Source organism: Lynx canadensis, chromosome A3, assembly GCF_007474595.2.
Source record: "Lynx canadensis isolate LIC74 chromosome A3, mLynCan4.pri.v2, whole genome shotgun sequence".
Lineage (NCBI taxonomy): Eukaryota > Metazoa > Chordata > Mammalia > Carnivora > Felidae > Lynx > Lynx canadensis.
Window position 1 is genome coordinate 10,996,333 of NC_044305.1, and position 18,840 is coordinate 11,015,172.

The 18,840-nt window shown below is 52.5% G+C and overlaps 2 protein-coding genes across 4 annotated transcripts in view; one reads left to right on the forward strand and one right to left on the reverse strand.

The window, feature by feature from the left end:
- Positions 1–3,477, forward strand: part of RIPOR3 (RIPOR family member 3) — a 74,474-nt gene extending 70,997 nt beyond the window's left edge. The window contains exons 20-22 of the mRNA XM_030309402.1: positions 115–198; positions 1,825–1,915; positions 2,345–3,477. Of these exons, the coding sequence (XP_030165262.1) occupies positions 115–198; positions 1,825–1,915; positions 2,345–2,448 (279 nt within the window). The 3' untranslated portion in view covers positions 2,449–3,477. The remainder of the gene's footprint in view (positions 1–114; positions 199–1,824; positions 1,916–2,344) is intronic.
- A 1,018-nt stretch (positions 3,478–4,495) lies between these two features.
- Positions 4,496–18,840, reverse strand: part of PTPN1 (protein tyrosine phosphatase non-receptor type 1) — a 70,375-nt gene continuing 56,030 nt past the window's right edge. For all 3 annotated transcript variants that reach the window (XM_030309403.1, XM_030309406.1, XM_030309404.1), the window contains exons 5-10: positions 14,953–15,090; positions 11,569–11,778; positions 10,993–11,154; positions 10,395–10,618; positions 7,890–8,061; positions 4,496–6,623 (exon numbers count right to left, since the gene is read on the reverse strand). In XM_030309403.1, coding sequence (XP_030165263.1) covers positions 6,600–6,623; positions 7,890–8,061; positions 10,395–10,618; positions 10,993–11,154; positions 11,569–11,778; positions 14,953–15,090 — 930 coding nt within the window. In that variant the 3' untranslated portion in view covers positions 4,496–6,599. The remainder of the gene's footprint in view (positions 6,624–7,889; positions 8,062–10,394; positions 10,619–10,992; positions 11,155–11,568; positions 11,779–14,952; positions 15,091–18,840) is intronic.

Below are 18,840 nucleotides of genomic sequence, written 5' to 3' on the forward strand. Positions count from 1 at the left end.
TTTAGAAAAGGGGAAGCAGGGCTCGAGGAGCCCTCCAGCATTAGAAGGATTAGCCACAGGCAGCATGGACTTGGCTTCGGCTGACCCCCCATTCACAGCAACCTTATTCTCCAGGCTCTGGTCTTCTATACCAACGCCCTGATGGAGAACGATGCGAAACTCCAGCAGGCCGCGTGTGTGGCGCTAAAACACCTCAGGGTGAGTCTGACCTGTCCTCGCCCGTGACGGAGGGAAGCCTGCTTATGGCTAATGTTCCAGTTGGTTCATTTCAAAATTATTCCACTGGGAATACCCCTCCCCTCCCCCCAAAACTACCGCCAGCAAAAAACAAAAACAAACAAAAAACAAAACCAAACAAAAAAAACGCCCCTGAAGAGCTCGTTTTAGAGCAGACCTCAGTGCTACCAGCAGAGGCCCCTCAACAGTAGTCGAGGAGCGTTTGCTCTGGCTCGGCCTGAAGAAGCAGGTGGCCCTAGGGACTCACTTTGGAAGTCTAGGATTGTGTTTTAATGGCCTCGATTTAATATTTTCTAAAAGCACAATAAGCTCATTATAGGAAAGAAAGTGTAAAATTCAGAAATGTAAAAGTTACCCTTCATCCCAATACTTAGTAGAAAGTACTGTTGGCATTTTGCTACACTTCTTTTGTGGGTGTGAGTATTTAAAATTGTCGATCATGCTAGGGGCGCCTGGCTGGCACAGTTAAGCCTGTGACTCTTCGTCTCGGCTCAGGTCATGATCCCTCTGCTCACGGAGTTTGAGCCCTGAATCGGGCTTCTGTCTCTCCTTCTCTCTGCCCTTACCCCACTTGTGCTCACTCTCTTAAACTTAAATGTCTTTAGATTGTTGATCATGCTACATATATATAGCTTAGAAACAGTGAGCAAAACAGAAACTCTCAGGGGTAGACTGGCAGTGCTTTAGAAGTCTCTATGAAGGGGCCGTTGAGGGTTTACCTTGACAGATCCCCCCACTCTTGTGTGGTAGAAAATTAAGCTTTGTCATCTGTTCATTACTATAAATAATATCATTATGAGCATCTTGGCACGTAACGCTTTTAAAAAATAGAGAGTTCTGAATTACTTCCTTAGGCTGGACTCTACAAAGTGTTACTCCAGGCCAGAGAATATGAAACTTCTGGAGACTCCAGGTACAACTCACCCTCTTAAAGCAGATATGAGAGGATGTCCATCTTGCCTCAAACCCACCTGCATCTGGAAGTCTCATCTAAAAAAAACCATCGCCAATTTGCTTGATGAACAATAGATTAAACTCACCCCATTCATTCTGAAAAAACAAACAAACAACAACAACAAAACAAAACCAAGGGAAGTTCTAGGAGGACCATCTGGTTATAATCGAACAGCCAAGCCAGGAAGGGGGTAGGGGTGCCCCGGAGAAGAGGCTGAAGTGCACTCTGGTCCTTGGCCCTGGAGAGCAGCCAGGGTCAGCTGTGCCCAAACCTGGGTTCCGACTGATGTTCTCACGGCCTGCCCAAGAGGGTAGAGTTAGGAGAGCAAGGGGGAGGTGGGAAGGTCCAGAGGGAAGCAGGGCTTCCCATTTTTCAAGACAGACCTTCTAGAAGGAATCTATCCATAAAGCTCTGCTGATGGCCTGACTCAGCAGCAGGTGTCAGAATCGAAAAGGTGGGGGCCCTTCTGATGAACTTGAGGCTACATAAGAAACCTACAAGCCTTCAGAAAAGGAAGGGCCTGAGGCCCCAAAGACCATGCTAGGGCTGGTCTTACAGAGCTCATAAAAGTAGATTCCACCTGCTACCTAAAATGTCCCCTGATGGGTCCTCTTTCCCCTCACCTCAAACAGGGCATTGAAAGCATCGATCAGATCGCCAGCCTGTGCCAGTCGGACCTGGAGGCCGTGCGAACAGCAGCCCGGGAAGCCACGCTGTCATTCGGTAAAGTCCACCATCAAACATTCTGTGCGGTGCAGTGAGGTTCGCGACCTTTGGAAGGTTGTGCTAGAGGGGCCACGGTCAGCCCTCAAAGATGCAAAATGATACAGAGGCCGAGCGCGGTCGATGACCCATGTAACTGCACTTGGCCAAGACGGGTTTCCTTCATGGTTGAGGTGGCATGAAGTGCCTTATTTCTCTCTTCAGCTTCAGTTTATGATCCTTGGGAGTGAAAACCAGGTGCGAGGCAGGAATAAAGTTCAGCAAATTCTGTCTTGAATGTAAGGGAGAGGCACCGGGTCCATCCATGCGAGTGGCCAGCAGGAGCTCCCCAAATGCCACCTCCCTCTGCCACTAAGGCCATCTGGGTTCACCAGAGCAGGAACGCTGAGGTGGGGGACAATCCAGTGACCAATCACCTTAATATTTCAGGGGAGAAAGGACGCTCAGCTTTTGAGAAGATGGACAAACTCTGCTTGGAACCAAGAGGAGAAGCCTTTTGCCAGGAAGCGGATATTGAAATCACTGTATTTTAAGAAGCCTCAGCTGGCACCTTTGTTTTTGCTGCTGCCTTGCCTTGACCCAGGGCCAGAGCTGTGGGTGGGGGTATGCTCTGTGCTCCCTCAGTCCCCAGACCAGTCACGCAGCCCAGGGGCACAAATGGGACTTTGCATATAGGAGCAGGAAAAGGGGACGTGCGGCACTTTGAAGGCTGTTGGACTTGAGTCAAACGACCAGCTTTCAGTTTTGAGAATGTGTCTGACCTTCCCTGGCCAGCTGCACCCCGAAGGGGCCAAGGCCAGGCGGGTTGAGGCCTGGAATCAAAGTCTCCCTGCCGGTTGGCCTGCTCAGCACTGCTGGTTCAATAAAGACGGGCAGTGAAGAGACAAGCGGGCTGACTGACCTTGCTAAAGAGGACGCAGTGGGTCATTTCCATGGCAGCAAGCCGTCACCTTGGCAAGCCAGGCAAGGTGGGAAGACAGACAGAGCCAGGGTTTCCATGATTCATGCTCTTAACCCAAGCAGTAGTCCAAACGCCCCCGTGGAGCCTGGTGGCGGCCTGCAGACCGTGGACCTTATCGTCACTGTGTTCAACAGCACAAGGAAGAAAACGTCATTGGCCAGGAAACCTTGTGTCGTGTCAGTAAAAGCATCCACCGTGACCTCACTCATCAAAATGGAATCGAACTTTTGAACGGAAGTCAACTTAGGGCCGATTAGATAAATTGTGTCAGAAGCCATCAGCCGGTTTGAAGAAAGATTTCACTGAAGAATATATTTAAAGAAAGAAGATTCGTTTCTTATTTAAGTCTGTTAAAAAAAAACCAAAACCCTCAAATGTGTCCTGAAGTGTTTTTGTGTTGAGCCGTAGAGACAACCTGGGGTACGTGACTCCTGACAATGGCATTGGGGATTCTGGAGTCTTCAACCTTCTCATGTAAACTTCCTGTATATACTCTGTGCTTTTCGGTTTAACTTTGTATTTATTTGCCTTGTTCCTATGTTCAGTTTTTTGAATTTCAATTAAAATGAATTTTATTGGTGTCTCACTTTACCTGAAAAAAGCACAAAGCAGTGGTTGCTTCCACAAACCTCCCAGGGAGGAAAAGAGCAGCCCCTCCTGCACCGCGTGCAGCCCCGTGGGCCGGGTTCTCCCGCACAAGCAGGTGAGGAGGGAGGCGGGGGGCTGGGGCCCCCTATGTCCCCCGTGCGGCCGAAGGCTCCCTGAGCGCCCACTCCTACACGGACACTGAGCCGCGTGGCCCTTCCTTGTCCAGCCTTTGGCCTCATGTGATTTCTGCACCAAAGTTACAGATTCAGCTTTTTTCCCTACCCTGGCATCCCACCGCTTCATGACAGCTTTGATGCCATTTTTGTATCTGAAACAGACTGAGGTGACAGTGGGTGTGACACCGCAGTCCCGTGGCCACAGTCCTCTGTGGGTGTGCTGCAGGTCACATGACCATCGTCTGTTTTTACCCCCCAGTCCCGTGGATCCTGCTGGGAGCCCACAGCACGAACCGTTTACTCAGCAGCAGGCATCCAGTCATACAACCTCGAAGGACAGGGAATTCTCGAACGATTTTTGCAATATTTTACCAACATCTTAGGAGTCTGAAGTTACTTCACAACAGAAAGTCAACAGATCACTTTCGAGGAGATTTAAAGGCAGACCACATACATGAGTTTTCCATCCCGTTGCCTCTGCGTCACCCGTCCGTCACGCGTGGCTCACCAGAGGCACTGGAAGCGGTAACCGCTGGGTCTCCCAGGCAGCCGGACAGGGGACGCGTTCTTGAGCAGGTCCTGTGCACGTCTGCCATGGTAGCCAGGGGCCTGCACATTCAAAAGGTGGGTGGTGTCGCTGTCGAAGCAGCCGGGCGGAGGCCCGAAGTGCCAAATAAACTCACCAGGAAGGGAACGTTCCCCCAGCCCAATGGCGTGCACAACCCCGGGAGGCCACAGTGACCCTTGGCCACCCGACCCACAGCACCTGCTTCCCGTGGGCGGCAGCAGAAAAGAAACAGGAGGTACCCGTCCTGCTTCGGGCCCCTTAAACAAAGGCATGGGAGGCACCCCAAATCCGTGTTCTTTAGAAAAAAAAATTTATTGTTGCAACTAAAACGCAAACCCATCATTTATATGGCAAGTTGGAAAACTGTACAGTCTGATAGTTCTGTGAGGTCACAGGACCCTGAGACGCGCCCCCTCCCTCCCCCCATCATGCAGCCGTGTATACACACACCTGAAAAGGTATTTTACCAGAACGCCTCGCTGTTTTCGTTTGTTTTTATTTTCGTACAAATGGTTTATTCCACGGCCATTGTAAAAAATAATGACCTGATGCGTAAATATTGACTTAAGGCATATAGCAGAGCAGCTCGCTACTTCTCTAACATACGTGTAACAAGATGGAGAGCCATCTGGTTTCCAAGGACAGGAGCTTAAACCAGTTCATCCACTTTGAAATGCTACTATATACACACCCAAACTACTGCACACATATACAGGACTTTAAAAACAAACACACAAGCCCAACTCAAAAATGCCGACAGCCTGGCATCTCAGCCTCACCCGCACCTCTCCAAGGCTCTGCACAGTGATGCCGCAAACGTTCCCACCACAGAATTTCTCTGCACGGGCTTCTAACACGTGAAAGGCAACACGTGAAAATGCTGGCGAATGAGCAGCTCGTGAGCTACAGCTGCCTTGTTTTTTGTTTGTTTTTTTTGTTGTTTTGTTTTTCTTCTTCTTCTTGTTTAAAAAAGCCACTTAACGTGGAGGTCTTAAGTTCCCTTGCAGAAGAGTCGTGAGCACCATCAGTCCCCAGGGTTCAAGGGCGGGGGCAGACGTGGCTCTCAGCAAGGCCCCTGGACCGGGACGACGGCAGGCGGACTCCGAGGGCCCGACACCCGGGATGCTTCAGGAAGTGCGGTTTCCAGCAGTTGCCTTGGTTCCGAATCACGGTCTGCTCGAGAAGAGCGTCAACTTCTGACAGTGGAGGCTGATCCCCAAGGTGTCGGGGAGGGGGGGGGGGGCGGGGCGGGGGGGGTGGGGACAGGACCGTGCTTGCCTAAACGTCCAGAGCGTGAGGTGGGACTATGGCTTCCCATACCCTTGGAATGTCTGAGTTACAGTGGGACCCAGCTGGACAAGGACAGGCCGGGGCCTCACCAGGAAGTCACCAGAGTGCCATGCCAGGTATTAGGCAAATATCCGTTACTGGAAAACATCACCCCATTGCGGAATGGTGATTATTTCTGCAACAGCCTTAGGAACCACAGCCGCGTAACGATCAGGTCATGCAAAGGTAGACTGGACTTGTACACGGGGCACATTAATAAGCAGAGGGCTAAGTATTTCAAGCACGTGATCCTGGATCAGGACACAAGACGACCACACGTGCATATCCTAATACACACAGGGAAAGCAGTGATTGAGAACAAGGTTCTAGCAGATAACTGGGAGGGGGTAACTGGGACAAAGTAATCTCACACCACGTATCTTAAATATCCAAGTGTTCGTTATATATTATCCCATGTCCTATAAACATATGCCAAACCTCTTCTCACGTTACCCACAATGCCACGAAATACGACTGCTTACAACCGTCCTCCTTCCTAGTACTGGTCTGACGCAGCAGGCTCATGGCAAAATCTAACGTTCCCAGCACTACCTGAGGGTTCATTATTGTACTTTTTGATAAAGCCCTTGATGCAAGGCTGACATCAAAAGTTCTTAATACATTATTGGTTTAAGAAAATGCTAGTGCACTACGGACGCCTTTGGGGAAAAAACCAAACAATAAATACGGAGTGGAGTCTCCTCAGAGGTCCGCGGGAGGACAGCGTATGCCCGCCCACCCGGACGCGCCGGCCACGCCGAGAGCACGCACCGGGCAGGGCGAGCCTCGCGACCCGCACAGGCCACCAGCCCTGTACTCTCCTTCGTTCTCCTCAAAAAAAGGGGTTGCGGATTTGGTGCTCGAAGGAAAGGGAGGGGGGACACCGTCAAAAGGGGTAAGACCAACAGCCCGGGGAGGGTGGTTCTAGTGCAGAACAAACGTCCGTCCAGGTCACGGCCGGCTACGCTGTCCTCGGCCCTTACCTACCACGGCGTGCCTGCTAGGCGGGCGCGGGCTCTACGCACGGAGGCGGACAGTGGGGTGGAGGTGGAGTGGAGGAGATTATGTGCTGCTGCTGAACAGGAACTGGAATGAAACCAAACATTTTCAGATGAGCCCGGCCCCACCCCCACGGACCTGCAGAGCCCTGCACGACCCCGGCCGCCCCAGGCCGCCCCCCGCCGCCGCCACGCCACCGCCCCCAAGCTGGCCTCCAGGGAAGGGGGTTTCGATTTTCTTTTACAATGGCCCCCTTCCCAAAATCACCCCTAAGGGAAAAAATGGCTTGCACGTTGCTAAACCGTCTGATCTACTCAAAGACGGTCGCTGGGAAAGAGGATGTTTAAAAGGATTTAAAAGTGTCTAGGGAGGTAATTTCCAGGAGCAGTGTCTTGAGGCCAATCCTCCCTCCTCCCCTCACTTTATATTCCGAAGGAAGTGGAAATTGCTCCTTCTGGATCTCAAGGGCAGGGTGCAAAGCTGGTGGCCACCCTGCTGTGACCTCTGACCCTGAGGCAGGGGCCTTGAGAAACCCCGTCTATGGAGGTGGGGTGACGAGGGCGGGGCATGACCCAGATGGCTGGAACAAGAAGGGATCAACGGAGAAATGAACAATGGAAAACCGGCGGGGACACCCTGAGCAAAAGCAGAAGCTGGGTTTTGTTTTCCAGAGATGGCCTTTTGTTGTTTGTCTTCTTACGACAGGAAAGCTCGCGGGCACCATCCAAGCTCAGTACGCACACAGCGGAGGAAGCGACTGAGCAAGATAGTGCCCTAAACCCTTAAACCCTCTTCTCCAAAGGAGTTTACATTCGGAAAAGTGTGGGAGACTTTCCCTGGGAAATCAAATATAAACTGTGTATCTGGTTACACCACCTAAGGGTACAAGAAAGTTTTGTAAGTGCCTAGTCTCTTTTTTTTTCCAGAAATAACAAAAGCTGCTTTTTATAAAGGTTAAAAACAACAATGTGTTGTAATTCTATTTTTTTTCAAAAACAAATAATAACACACACAAAAAAAAAAAAGAGAGAGAGAGAGAGAGACAGAGAGAGAGACAGAGAGAGAGAGAAAGAGAGACACGTATTTGGCATTTTCTCTACTTACTCCTGAATAGGTTAAGGCCCTGAGATTAGACTCATATATTCTTGGGACCACAGGGCTCCTTAAAACCCCAGTGCATCAATCCTCAATTCTCTCGTTAGCCCTTCACAGTTCCAGACTTTAAAAACCTTTGCTCTGTTTCTTCTGAGACTGGCTCAGATCCTTCCACAGCACTGAATGCTAACGCCGGGCTGTCGGCCAGTGCTTTCTGTACACGAGGTCTTGCCAGCACGTCCATCAGTGAAAACATACCCTGTAGCAGAGGTACGCGCCGGCCGTGAGGACCGTGGCCATGCACATGTTGACCAGGAAGGGCTTCCAGGGAGTCAGCGCCTGGTCCTGCTCCTCCTTGGGCGGTGATGGCTCCCCCTGGGCAGGACCTGCCCCCATGACCCGCCTTCTGACTTCAGTGTCTGGACTCGTGCTGAGGGAGGAGAGGGACGGAGACTGGTTACTCACTCTAGGGAAAACGATGCCGAGGACGCTATTGTGACAGTTGGAATTCTAAGAAAAAACGAGCCATGTGTAAAGAAACCTTGGCGATGGGGACACCGACCTGAAGCCCACTTGGCACCCCCACAGCCACCCCCCCCAGAGACCCAGGCGGTCTCCATCGCCAAGGTATGGTTCCGGAGACCAGTGGACTCCTTGGTGATGGGGGTGGGTAAGACTCCGAGGACAAATACAGCCACTGGTGCAAAGACAGGTGCTTATTTGTCCTGGGGTTTGCTTGGAGAACGTTCCGTTCTAGATCAGAGAAGGCAATGGTGTGGCCCACACTCTACCACCCTCTCCCCAGGAGCCTCTGTCGCTGCTGGCTGACGTGAGGACATCACACATCCCTCTGCCCCTCAGCCCGCCCTGTGCCAGGCTCGCGTCCCCAGCATCAACCCAATCCTGCCAGGAGCACTGCTGCTCAGGGATCCCGCACACAGGACCCTGGCTGCCCTTCTGGTGGCGAGCCAGAGACACCCTGCGGGGACGATGTGCACGGTGTTCTCGCTCCAGGGCTGTCTCAGAGAGGCCAGCAGAGGCCCCTCTTCTCCTCGCCACCTCCTCCAGGCCTCCCTCGAGAGGCCCTGACCACAAGACGTCCTGCTTCTCACAGGCCACTCCAGGGCCTTTCTACCCCAGCAGCATCTTGTGTGACTGGCAGGACCACCCTGAGGCACCCCCTTCCCAGGAGACAGGAAGAGGCGGTACAAAGCACCTGCTTTCTGGGACGCAGCCGCGAGCCCTGGCCGCGGGGCCCAGGTCTGTGTGCATGCGGGCCCCCACTGCTGTCCGGAGGCACGTACGTTCTTAGCATGGCTGCACTTCTTCCTGGAGCTCTTTGGCTTCTATCTTCCCAGATCCGCGCTTCCCTCCTTACCACCTTCACATACACAGTGTGAAAGCCACCACTCTTTGCCAGTCTCAACCAGTACAGAACAGGTGACAAACTGGACACCAGTCACGTGTCAGCTCTCTCCTCTCTCACCCTCGACTCTCAGCAGGCCCTCAGATGCAGCACACTGGCCCGCCCTGAGAACGTCACCAGAGGCCCTTGGAAGCTAGGCACAGTCTCCCTGGGGGACCGTCACCGAGCTATCGCTCTGCACGTCACCTGGACCTGCTCTGGGAGGTCCCGCTGCACAGACCTTCCTCAAGGCCTAGAACCAGATGTGACGTTGTTGTGACAGGGACCCAGCTGCAGGAGGACCCCGGTGACTCGACTCCATAGGTCAGGACTGGGGCCTGGCAACCAGCATTTAGCAAGGTGCCCAGGTTAAGATTCTGATGATCGACGTAGCCAGAGGACCACTGGGGCACCCACCATGTACAACCTGCTTTCTTGAGTATAATTCCCGATCCTGTCCTTTAACAGTTCCAGAACATCCCAAGGTCGGAGAAAGCACAACTTATCAAATCCCTGGATACAGAATTGGCTCAGCTCTGATTCTTCACCATTGCAAACGATGCCACAACGAACGCCTCCACCTGTATATCTCTTGCACACCTGTCTGCGAACTGCCACGCACTAAATTTCTAGACGTGGACAGATGCTGGGGCACAGCACGCACTCATCCAAAAATCAGGAACCAAGGGCACTGCCTCCAGAGGCTCTGGCTCAGGCCTGCCTCCCTTCGTTCTTCAAGCTTCCACGCCTCATGCGGGCAGCCTTCCTTGAGCACCCAGAGAAGGCTGAGCGTCTCGCTGCTAAGGCCCACCGCCGCAGCTTGCACTTCCGTCTCCTTACTGTCCCCAGGCTCCCAACCATAACCTACGGTCTCTGTCCCCACAAAATCTTCTAGAACACAGACCAGGGGCCATGTTCTAGTGATCTCAGTACTTCATGTGTACCAATAGGTACTCAATAATCTTGGTTAAATGGCATTAAGTTAATCAAGAGCACACGAAAAGGTGAAACTTCCAGATGGACCATCTGGGGGCTGAAAGTATAACCGTCTAACCTGGGTATCACGTTTCAGGACTGGCTGGAAGCCTGAGGGAGGGCAAGGTCATTTCCGAGCAGGACTGTCCTGCGAATCTCTGGTTCCAATGGGTACCACAAGGTGGTGCTAGAGCCCCACCGAACTGGGTCACTTCACCGGACCAACCTGTGGCTGGATGTCTCTGGGGCCTCATTCTTCAAAGACACAGAAGCTACGCTTGCCAAGAGGAGGCTGTGTCCACAGGGTTTCAATGGCAACATGCGTCTCTCGACTGGAAGGTCACATCCCCTCACCCCAATAAGCCAGGCCCTGCTCGCCTTACCTTTCCACGCTGCAAGGGACATTTGAGGGGGTTTTGGTTTCTTCCTTGATGGGGCAGTCTTCTTTATCTTCCCCGGTTTCGTCCTTTACCCACTGGTGGTTTGGGAAGAATTCCTTGCACTTCCCATTGTGTGGCTCTAGGATTCGTTTGGGCGGCCGGGGAGGAGGGGGGACGTGTTCGGGTGGGGGCTCCAGGTCCTCGTGGGAGAGCTCCTTCCATTGCTCCTGGAGAAAGCAGCGAGAGAAAGTTCCATTCGTATTCACACCGGGCTGATGTGTCAGGAAATCTGCTCCCCTTTAGGCGAGCAGAGGCGAGGGGTTTTCTCTGCTTCTTGGGGCTGCAGACACATATACTCGGAAGGTGAAATCTTTTGAAAATAAAGTCTACTCTCCCTATCAACGTTCTCTACGTCAACACGTCAAAGGCAGAAACCGGAACGTGGTGAACGTTTCCGCAGCTTTCTAGCTTTTTAAACACGAAGGACAGCTAATTCTTCTGACCTGTGCTAGTGTTTGAACTTTTACAGCTGACAGCCTCCTTCTTCAGAGACAAAAGTTCGAGATCAACACACCCGGATGAAAGCGGAAGCAATGCTTACCTGTACTGAAGAGTCTCCCATGATGAATTTGGCACCTTCGATCACAGCTAGGTAGGAGAAACGGAGCTGGTCTGCTGTCTGGATCAGTCCCATCCGAAATTTCCTCATTTCTAACAGAACTTTCTTGATATCAACAGAAGAAGGATCTTTCCTCTTGTCCATCTGAAAGCCAGAGAGGAGACACCCCGAGTCAGCTCCAACTCCCAAGTACAATGTGATTTTTCCATGTCCTGGAGGAGTGCTCTGGTTTCTACTCAGCAAAAAATCGCCGTGGGGAGGCGGAATTGGAGACAATGTGAGTAAATGCAGCAAAATGGGGACCACCAGAGCACAGGGGAAAGAACGAGAGAAGAGCATTCTTTGGATCTTCCTCGATTCTGCAATTCAACTGAAGAATATCCCTCTGAACAAAAGCTACTTAGGGTAGAGCTACTTTCACAGGAGGGCAAGTGTTAAAAATGGAAGATCGTTGGTAGTTCACTGCCGAGACCATGACAGAGAAGCCGTGGGCAGAGGCCACAAGAGACGTTCAAATGGGTTCCCTTCTCTTCCCAGGGTCTTCAGGGGCCTCCTCACCAGCAGGAGGCAGGTGTCAGCCAGACAGAAGGTCCCCGACCTGCCGATGCCCGCACTACAGTGCACCACGATAGGGCCATGCTCCGTGCTGAGTGACCCTGACTCGCGGACTTTAAAAAGGAAGTTCAGGAACGAAGCTGGCGATTCTGGGACGCCAAAGTCAGGCCACGTGGTATAGTGGAAATGTAGGATCTCTCGAGTTTCTTGAGACTGAAAGAAAAACAAAACCAAAAAGACACCTCATGCCAATTCTGAGACAATCATCTGTACAGAAATCACCGCTTCCAAGTAAGCACGAAGAGTCGTCCACACCAGGCCCCCATCTCACTCTAAGAGCAGCTTCACCTCTCAGATTTCCAGATCTCCTCCCGTCCACTCGCTGAGTCAAGGAATACCAAGCACTGAGGTGCCCGACACTGGACACCTGCCTTGACGTCCCCTCCTTTAGCATGGAACATCCTCACCCACATCTTTCCTCCGGTGCCCCTATCACCTCTGCTGTCTTCACGGTTGCAAGGGATTTCTCTCTGCCCCACGAGGCACAATGATGCCACGTCGCCGCCCACGGCAGTCCTGTCCTCAAGCCCTGTAAGGCTTCCCACGAAAGAGGGAAAACGTAACTCTGTGCGTGCGGCACCAGCTCTGGGTCATCCCGGGCTTCACGAGACTACTCGGGAGTCTCAGGGGATTGCCATTTTAGACAAAAAAAAAGGAACCAGCTCAGTCTCCAAGGCTTGGTGGCTGCCACGTGTGGCTCGATGACCCAGCTGAGGAGGAGGGTGTCGACCCCACCAGCCCCAACTGGCCCCACCGCGTTCCAGCGCCAGACGCATCAGCTCACTGAATTATTACGTTAACCCTTTGGGGCGTGTATGCCCACTATTCCCCTCTTCTTGGTTAGGAGACTGAGGCTCGGAGGCTGACCCTCCATTAAGTGAGGAAGTAGGAGTTTAAGTTTGGACACCAGAGCCTGTGTTCAGAGCCTGCGGCAGGAACTTTTGAAAGGAAGACCCTGGCCCTCGTCCCCAAGTGTTTCTCCCCTGGCCCGGTCTGCTCCCAGTGCAACAGCAAGAAGAATGGCCCTCTGGTGCCATTTTCAGCTCTGCTCCTCCTTCTGAACCTACGAAGAGTCCACCCCCAGGGTGGACACCTGGCCTCCGGCAGAAATGATCAAAACGTAGTTCTCAGTGGGAGGAGAGTACGCAAGATTTTGCTCGGCGAAGGGCACACCATTCACGGGAGCCAGTCTTACTATGGGGTAGGTACACCTGCCGGCCTCGCCAAAGCGGGCATAGGAAGAAGACATGCAGGCAGGAACCACACCGCCTTGAGCATCTATCTCCCTGCCACACAGTGCCAAGGGCCACGTCAGTGCCTAGGTCACCTGGAGAGAAGCTGGTGGCAAAATGCTCTGGGCCAGAGGCCTGCTCACCAACAATGCCTCCCCTCACTTAACAAAATGTGCCCGAAGTGCCTACCATGTGCCAGCCACGTGGCAAAGACACTGTCCATGCCCTCCCAGAGCTTAGCTTTAGTTGTGACCGCCTTCCTGGGGCTCAGTGGGATGAAAACGTATGAAAAGAGCCTACAGAAAACCCGAGTGACTTCACATCAGCAACACATATACATATGTAACCCTGCACCAGCCCTGACACACAGGCATCCTTCTGCTGAACTGGAAGAATCTGCCGGTGACATGAAGATGATTAATAGAACCACACCAGGCAATGCCATTTTCTTCCTCCCTAGAAAATGGTCTCCTTGTGTGGCTGAAAACGAGAAATGCCCTTTCTGGTTTTTAGGGAAAGAAAAACACTTAAAAATAGATTTAAAGATGGGGGGGGGGGGGAGAAAATATACCAAAAGCAAGTTCTTTCTTTCAATCCTTAAAAAGGTACGGTTACCTCCTGTTCATCCCCTCCCGCACACCTGCCCACCTCTTTCTCAAGGAATCCATTCTAGACCTGTGTCTCAACACACGGCTAAGAAAAGAATTTTTCAAAACAAAGCCTGTTAGAGCGACCAGATCTTCTCAACATCAAAACCTCCACACTGCTGCACGTATTCTACAAACACAGCACGGGCCGCTTCTGCTCGGTCGGAATTCCATTTCCCTCAACAAGCCGGAGATATCGTCTCAAGAGTTTACCAGAAGTCGCGCTTCATGTCAGGCTTGCAAAATTTAAAGAGCACGCAGAGGAAAGTCTACTGCATAATCCTCCAGGCACATTCCAACACGCTGCCAACATTATTCCTGAAAATCCTCCGTCAAACCCCTCCATAAATCGCAGCCCTGGAGCCCGCGTGTGTGGCTGCAGCAGGATCACGGCACACAGAGAAGAGACAGCACTCAGGAAGCGCCCCGCGGTGCTTGCGGAAGCCACGCGACTTCAACCTCTGCTCTGCTTCGTGGCCACCCGCGCGGAGGTCTAGATCTTGTTTCAATTAGTAACACAACAACAGGAGTCATGTGCACTGGAAAGCAGGAAGTTGAAAACTGGCACGTGAATAAAACTCGGGGGCAGACTCACCTCGGCGCGGCCCGGCAAGCCGCGATCCTGCCTTCCCTTCCATCTGTGGGTGCGCGCTGCTCCCGGGCCAAACCCGTTACTTCGACCCCACGGTACCTGCTGCCCCAGTGCTGCTCTACCTCTTCCCCTTTGTTACCTTCTGAACCCTTACAAAACCCCCCTCTGAACGAAGGGGAAACTGAGACACGGGGAGACATGATGCCCCTCCACCCGAAGTCTGACAGTCTGACAGTCTGACACGGCGGGGCCAGGAATCCACCCCACGCAGCTACGTTCCAGAAGGTGGTGGCTGGCCGCCATCGCTGTGGCCGTCCCGGGAGCTGCTGGGAGCTCCCGCCCGCGGCTGCAAGTACTGGTGGAGGGTCCCCACACGGCGAGCGCTCCTGCTGGGCTGTTTGGAATCCCCACGCGGGCCTTCTGTGGTACAGCTTCTCAGCCCCGCGCCTTGGCCTGTTTCAAGACCAGCTTCCAATGACAGCCAGCAGCTGGTGTTATAAATTCTTCCACAACGAGTAAACCCAAGACCTCATCGACCGTGAACTCAGCCCCAGAAGGGCCCTTCTTCCCTCGCTTTGCGCTAAAGAGACCGTGGACGACAAAAGAGGCGGCGGCTGCTACGTAACGTGCAGGCCACCATTTCAGTCCCTCTGCGGTTGCAAAGACAGGAACAGAGAAGTTTTAGATGAGAAACCCCCCTTTCCCTAAAAACCGTGATGAACTGGTGTTCCAGTTTAGGGAGGGAGCTCTGTGGCGAGGGAGGGACCAGAAAAACCGGGGTTAGGTAGTATGACCCAGGTGAAAAGACATCTCAGCCAGTGCCCGTCTGAAGTACGGAACAGCACGCGATACTCACTGTAAGGTTTTCCAATTCTAGCTGCCGCACTGTGTAATACGACTTAATATCTTCAGAGATCAAGGTTAGTTTCAAATTTGTGTCTTCGAAGATCATTTCTTTTTCTTCTTTCTGGGGCCAGTACTGCGCACATTTTAACTAGAAGAGAAAAGAATGCATTACTGTGAGCCACGGACGGTTTTCCTATGAAGGGAGGTACAACATGCCTTCCACGCGCTTTAGGACAACCCAACGGGGAAACCGGGAGTTTTCTGACCTTGGAAGTCACCGTCAGCACAACCTCCCTCTTGGGGAGATGGGAAGGGGGTGAAGACCCAAACCAGGACTAGCTGGGCAGAGAGGGCTCAGACCTCCAAACGCAGCCGCTCCTTGGCTCTCCCCACCATGAGGCGCTCCAGGGGTCTGGTCCTTCCAGACCATCTATGAATATGAAGCGAAGTCAAACTGTACGAAAAGTTTTAGTCTCTCACAGACCCTACTTGCACAGCCATCTGGAAGACTACCAAGAACTGGTCAGTGTTGTTGGCACCACGTAGACTCCTTACCCTGGGGAAAATAACCACGTCTAGAGGAGACAGTGGAACACGGTGAACAGGCTGGACGTTTAGAGAAGGCAGGAGACGGGCTCCTCCGGGGCTCGGGATCACCCACTGCTGTATGCCACCCTTTCATTCTGGTTTGGGTCGGTGCTGAAAAATCCTTTTGATTTTCTAGTTTAGGAATTTCAGGAATAATTTCAGGTCTTCATTTAAATGTACCTCATGAACTTTTTCTTCAAAGTAAGCAAACCCCCCAAATTTGGTTTTATTTAGAGTTCAAGAAAAAACTGGGACTCAAATTTAGTGGCATACCTTCAACTAGGTTTCCACGGCAGACTTTTATGTTTGCTGGTGAACATTTTGGACCAAAATAGCTGATAGATGGGGGCTAAGCTGAAGGTCTATGAACCACAAGGTCGGACAAGGTGCCCAGACAGAGGGAACCCCAAAGACATGATTTCCGCCACATGAAGTACCAGTGGACGTAAACAGCTCTTCGGGAAATGGTACAAATCCAAGCGAGTTGCAACTGAACACGCACTGGCCCCCTCAGTACCTTCTCCGAGGCACAGGGTGCTGTGTCTGAAATGCCACAGGAGGTGGAAGGAACCGTGCAGGGCCAGCCTGCCCGTCAGGAGAGAGGCTGTTCGTGCTAAGCAGTGACGAGGTGGTGTGGCAGGAGGAACCCCTGTGGGTGTGCCGTGGGAATTCAGAAGAGGGGAATAATGTTCCAGGCCAGCTGAGGTTACAGGAAAGAGATCAGGGAAAACTATACGGAAGAAGTGGCCTCTGACAGGGGTGCACTTGGAGGGGTGACTGGGGTTTCGCAGGCAGTGACTGCCCAGAGGCGACAGGGGGGCAGGGACAGACCGCGGTGACTCTGGCAGAAGGCCCAGGAGCCCACGGCGTCCCCTGGGCAGCAAAGAGCCAGGATGCTCCTCAGCAGACCAGAGACAGAAGCACGAAGGCCCACCAGGCCTGCTCTGACGAAGCCGCACGCGGCCCAGCTGCAGCTGTTCTGCGACCACAGAAAAAGGAGAAACACCCCAACAGACACCAGATCGTGACGTCAGCGTAGCATCGACGTCACAGTTCCGAAACAGAAGGCCCACACGGCTTTCGAAAGAGCCCGGACAGGGCCTGTTTGAAAGACCCGGCCAGTTTCACCCAGATCACCTCCCTGACGCCGAATGCCAAAGATGAACCCCCGGAACACGGCCAATCTGTCAGCCTCAAGGTAATTCTGCCCCTCGGGACGCAAAGCATCAGTGACGTGGCAGGGCCCCGTGCTCAGCCAAAGTGGGCAGGGCAGCCAGCACTGGCGACAGAAGAGGTTTAAAGGATGCATTTATTCCCACGCTTCCGACCATTAGGGCCACGCGGCTCCTGAAGACCCCAGAACCAAAGAGCCTGCCCTGGCGGGCGCAACACCACATGAGCTGGAGCACGCACCCAGGGCCACGAGCGAGCAGAGAAGCGGGAAGGCAGAATGGCCGGTCGCTACCAAAGAAGAGGCCATGGGCAGGGAAGAACGAGTCTTTCGAATTTCACCTCCACACAGCAAACACTTCACTTTCAAAATTGCATATAAAGCCTAAGAAACCTCCGCGATCGGGTACAAGCCCGAGATTCTGGACGCCTACTACTTCCAGAGAAAGTCCGCAAGAAGTGCGCAATCCTGGCACGCACGAAGTGTGCATCGAGCGGTATTTATTTTTAAGAGCTCTCAGGCATTCGCGGTAACATGCCATGCTCTGCTTGCTGTCATTTCCTGTAGGAATTTTTGTTTTAACACAGAAAATAAAACAAAACAAAAAACTGAACCTCGAGATCACTACTTCCTGCTAGCCTTTAAACTGACACACACCAACCCGAGAAGGAGCTTTATCTTACTCGAAAGCAGTCCTTCACCAGGATTCAAATCGTGCCACGTCCCGGGTCGGCACCAAACGTCACCGTGGCAGCGCCAACACGCCGGTGGCTGTCGTGGCTGCCGTTACCACCTGGAAGCTGGATGGGAGACAGAGGCCCTGGCCTTCCAAAACAGCTAGGCATCTTTAGAAAAATCCATGAATGACACCTGGGGTGAACCTGTGACGGAGGAGTCGGCTTTCCCAAGGAGTGACAAGCCAGAGAGCTAACTAAGCAGACGGATGAAACCTGAAGTTCCCGTGATACAAATCCAGAGCGTCTCGCGTGCAAAAGCACTGAAATCAAACAGCGCCTTTAGCTGCGGTTTCGGGAGAGAGATACAGGCGGTGCTTCTGGTTAAACAGCACCTTGCTTGTCCGCCCTGCCTAAACAGCCACCACCCCTGCCCTTCCCCACATACACACTCTTCACGCACATGTCTCCGCTCAATCTGGAAATCGAACCAAGACCTTCGGGTACCTGGATGAGCGCAGTCTAACACACATTTCCCGCACTGCTGTTTTCCAGGAAGCACAAGGTCCCAAAAGGGTTAACGGCCAGCTCTGCCAGAAATAAGAGGGGCATGTCCTACACTACGCAGAGAAGGAAGGAAACCACAAAACAAATACGCATCACATGGAAACGCTCTGCAAGCTGGTTCGTACCGTGGGACGGCTGCACGGTTTATAATTAGATTAGCTAAGCAAATAAGGCACTGCAACCTCTTACAATTTGCCCCAGTCAGCTCTAATGGGGATGATAATATCAACGCTGGACTGGAACTGCTGACCCCAAGAAGCTTTAAGAACCTCAAACCATTCATTCACCGCTTTCCACGTCGGTGGGCATGACCCTGAGCGGGAAGGACAGTTACAAAGGAAGAGAGAGACTAACGTCACACGATCACAGTAAAGTACGAGAGAATCAACTAGCCAGGTTTCCTTTTTTTCTTCCAATGGCCAAGGGGGAAACTTGTCAGAGGATGGATGGTCCATTTACGGTCAGCCTTGGATGGCGGGCAACCAAGCACAGGCCCGGTGAGCGGCACGCAGTGCCAACGTCACGACAGCGCCCCTGCGGGACTGTGCCAGCGGCAAAGAGGTTTCACCCAAACCTTCAGTACCAAATAAAAAGGAAATGCTGGGGCGCCTGGGTGGCGCAGTCGGTTAAGCGTCCGACTTCAGCCAGGTCACGATCTCGCGGTCTGTGAGTTCGAGCCCCGCGTCGGGCTCTGGGCTGATGGCTCGGAGCCTGGAGCCTGTTTCCGATTCTGTGTCTCCCTCTCTCTCTGCCCCTCCCCTGTTCATGCTCTGTCTCTCTCTGTCCCAAAAATAAATAAAAAACGTTGAAAAAAAAATTAAAAAAAAAAAAAAAAAAAAAAAAAGGAAATGCTACCATATCCAATGATTTCTGGATAAACAACTCGATTTAAAATTCC